Source organism: Rutidosis leptorrhynchoides, chromosome 4, assembly GCF_046630445.1.
Source record: "Rutidosis leptorrhynchoides isolate AG116_Rl617_1_P2 chromosome 4, CSIRO_AGI_Rlap_v1, whole genome shotgun sequence".
NCBI classification, from domain to species: Eukaryota; Viridiplantae; Streptophyta; class Magnoliopsida; order Asterales; family Asteraceae; genus Rutidosis; species Rutidosis leptorrhynchoides.
Window position 1 is genome coordinate 39,965,894 of NC_092336.1, and position 3,712 is coordinate 39,969,605.

Here is a 3,712-nt window from a genome sequence, read left to right on the forward strand (position 1 = left end):
ACTATTATGTAATGGTCATGTGAAAACGCTACATTTTAGATTATCATTATTTGATAATCTTCGTAATATTTTAAACCTTTATCGTAAATATAAAGGTTATGATTTGTTTCAAAAATCGAATGCAGTCTTTGAAAAACGTCTCATATAGAGGTCAAAACCTCGCAACGAAATCAATTAATATGAAACGTTTATAATTATTATGAACGGGACATTTCATTACGTGAGTCAGGACTCGTTCAACGGAAAAAATTAAACACCGTTTTATGTAATCGTTTTTAAATTAATGTATTTTTAATTTTTAAGAATTAAGTTGTGATTTTAAATAAAGTAATTTATGACTTTTTTATTAAATGTAATCGTATTCTTTTAATTTGAATTTTAGTGTGTTTTATTAAATTTATTTGTTTTTTATAATTTACAAAATAATCATATAAGTAATTAAACAGAATAAATTAAAATCAATAACAAATGAAAGAAAAATAATAAAAATACTCCACCCCTACCCAACAACACGCCACTCAGCACACTACCCATTATTCATCATTTTACCAGCACTCCCATCAAGCACCACATTCTCACCTACTAACATGTCAAAACGTCTGGCGTTGTTAAAAATGGTCTTACGAGGACAACTTTATTGACTTTCGTTAACTTTTTTTCATGTGAAAAGATTATTTAATTTCTTTATTGAACTCCCATTTTCACCAATCCCTTCTTTCGCCGCCCTCGCAAATTCTTTTGCTCGTTCTCTTTCAACTTGTGTATCCTCACTCACTGATTTCCTAAACAACTCGGCAAACTCTTCTGAGTCAGGAATTGTCTCGGCTCCCACACACGCTTTAATTCCCACTTTTAACTCATGCAACAACTTCGCATTTGAGTAATTATCAGTACCCATTGGCCACGTAAGCAACAAAACGTCCGACACTACTGCTTCCATAATTGAATTCCACCCACAATGAAACAGAATCGCACCTACAGAGTGATGATTTAGTATCGCCACTTGTGGAGCCCACCCTTTAACGACAAAACCCCTTCCAGCCACACGATCTTCAAACCCACCCGGGATTTTACCATAATCTCCTGCCACGTGTCCAACAGTCGGCTCCTTCACCGACCATACAAACTTGACCCCACTTTTCTCCAATCCCAGTGCCACGGCTTCCATTTGATTATTGGTCAACACTATTTGACTTCCAAAACAAATATATACAACCGTGTGATCATCACACGTGTCAAGCCACGATAACACGTCCCTTGAGCTGGGCCCACCTCTCTCCATGAGTTTACTATCAGGAGGAGGGAGTAATGGCCCAACTGCAAACACGCGGTCATGGCCCAATTCAATTTTCAAATACTCAACGTAAACTCCTTCCAACTCGGTAAACGAGTTAATAATGACTCCCCAACTCGCCATATTATCTACAAATACGTCTTTAATAAAAACCAAAGTTGCATCTCCTTCTAAATAACTTCGGTACATTGGAGATATTTGCCACCAAGGGAATTCGGGTGAATTTGGAATTTTACTAAACTTTATTACTTCATTTTCATTTTTTGTATCAACTCTTTTAGGTTGGTATTTCCACAAATAAAACATGATAGAAATAGCCAACGCACCGCATGGTGAAAAACAATACCGGCGAACACCGAGCTCGACCGCAAGCCGGTGGGTCCAACCCAAAAAGAGGTCTGACACGATCGCAACAGGCGGATTGTGATGGTTTTGAAACCAATCTTTAATAGGGTTATAAAGATCACCTAAAGCAACTATCATGGCAGGAAAACCTCCACCTGGTAAGTCTTTAGCGTTCTCGATACCGGAAGGGATGGCAGGGTGGGGTGGTAGGGGGAGGACGAGGGTAGTGATGGTGGCTGGATGGGCGGAAAGTAGTGGAGTTAAAATGGGCAAGTTTTTTGGTGTGACTAGGATGGTAATTTGTACGCCACGAATTGCTAATTGATGTGTGAGATCAAGAAGTGATAACATGTGACCTTGAGCTGGGTATGGGAACACCAAGATGTGATCGCCGTTATTGATTCCGGTTATTGGCATATTTGGTTTTATGGTCGAGGTTGTTGAAGGCCTCCCTCATTATTTATATATAAAAATACGGAGTACTAAACAAGGTATGTATTTAAGTATTAATTTATTATACCATTGAATACGGTTCTTTACGTGGTCTGATTAGTCACAGTATGTGATGAAACTTGTCATTTTGTCACAATAATACATAATATACAGTTTACAGTATTAATAAAAAGAATAAGAATAAGAACTAAAGGGAGGAAGCTTAGAATATAGTGGCTGTAGAGTGAGTATACGTCTTTTCAAAATTATTTTCTTCCCACGTGCTTCAATTTATTACTTTTATTTCAAATAATTCTAAATTGCTGTAATGGGTATCCAAATGTTATCGGCCCCATCCATTTTCATTTTACCCAGGGTCCAAAATATATATATATATATATATATATATATATATATATATATATATATATATATATATATATATATATATATATATATATATATAAAAGGACTTAAAAATGTAAACCCAATATTCCCATTTCTTACTCCACCCCAAAAACCATCCACAATTTAGAACGGCCCTATCATCCCAGTTGCCGCAACCTAGGTCTCACAACCATTACCTTTAAACACCAACTAATTTTACAAACAAAACAGAACAAACTACATCAAAAACGGATGACTTTTGGTGGATTAATTATAACGCTAAAGGAATAATCCATGGGTTCGATAAGAAATATTTTAAATGGAAGGCAAATATGAGTTTGGTGAGAATGACATTACGTAATTATTTTTCAACAAATACTTATAAATTATTATTTGTATTTTATTTCTAATCTATCATTACAATACATCAATAAACTCTATCTACACAACTAAATCACGTAAAGTTGAACACCACAAGATTGGTACAATTTTTTTCCCCCTTAGTACAAAAAAGAAATGATGGTCCAAAATCAATGGGGAACTATAACTTTTTAGTTTTTTGTTCAAAATTAAAATAAGTCCCACACTAAATTGTATATATTGTTAACGAATTCATTTTACGACTAAATCATGACTAACGTATAAAAAAGTCATATGTTCAGATGTTAGCGTTAATGTCGTTCAAAAATCGCAGCGTAGCGCGGGCCAATTTTACTCTATTTATAGTCGCAAATTATTAATATTATTTTTTTAAATACATAAAACAGATGAAAAAGATCAAACAAGAAAGATAACCAAAATAACAGAAAATGTTTGAGACTAAAAAACATAACTGATGAGAACACTTCGAGCCTCCGCTATCTACATCCAAGCTTTTTTTTTTTTTTTTTTTTTTTTTTTTTTTTAAAGGCAAGGCCTCAAAGTGAGGTTAGTGGGAATTGAACCTACGTCTCCTTTGGAGATTCCTAAGCACCGAGCTAGATACATCCAAGCTTAACCGAGCTAGAACTAACAAAAGAACATTAACAAATCAGGAAACAAAGCTTACCACAAGCAACCAAACTACCTAAACTAAACTAAACGAATAAAATCCAAACAAAAAAATACAAGAGAACCTAAAACATGAAATAAAACGATCGAACCAAAACGATAGAACACTCTAAAGAAAGTTAGGGAGCCTTTCCACCTTTTATCTCGATTTGACCATCTTGTCATTTGTCATGACGAACTTCATTTTCCGAACGATTATCGAAA

The 3,712-nt window shown here is 34.7% G+C and overlaps 1 protein-coding gene across 1 annotated transcript; it reads right to left on the bottom strand.

The window, feature by feature from the left end:
• Nucleotides 1–384: 384 nt before the first annotated feature.
• On the bottom strand, nucleotides 385–2,059 carry LOC139840179 (UDP-glycosyltransferase 89B2-like). Its single transcript, XM_071830407.1, has one exon. It carries the CDS (start codon nucleotides 2,054–2,056, stop codon nucleotides 659–661), a length of 1,398 nt encoding a protein of 465 aa, XP_071686508.1. The 5' UTR covers nucleotides 2,057–2,059; the 3' UTR covers nucleotides 385–658.
• Between the last annotated feature and the right edge of the window lie 1,653 nt (nucleotides 2,060–3,712).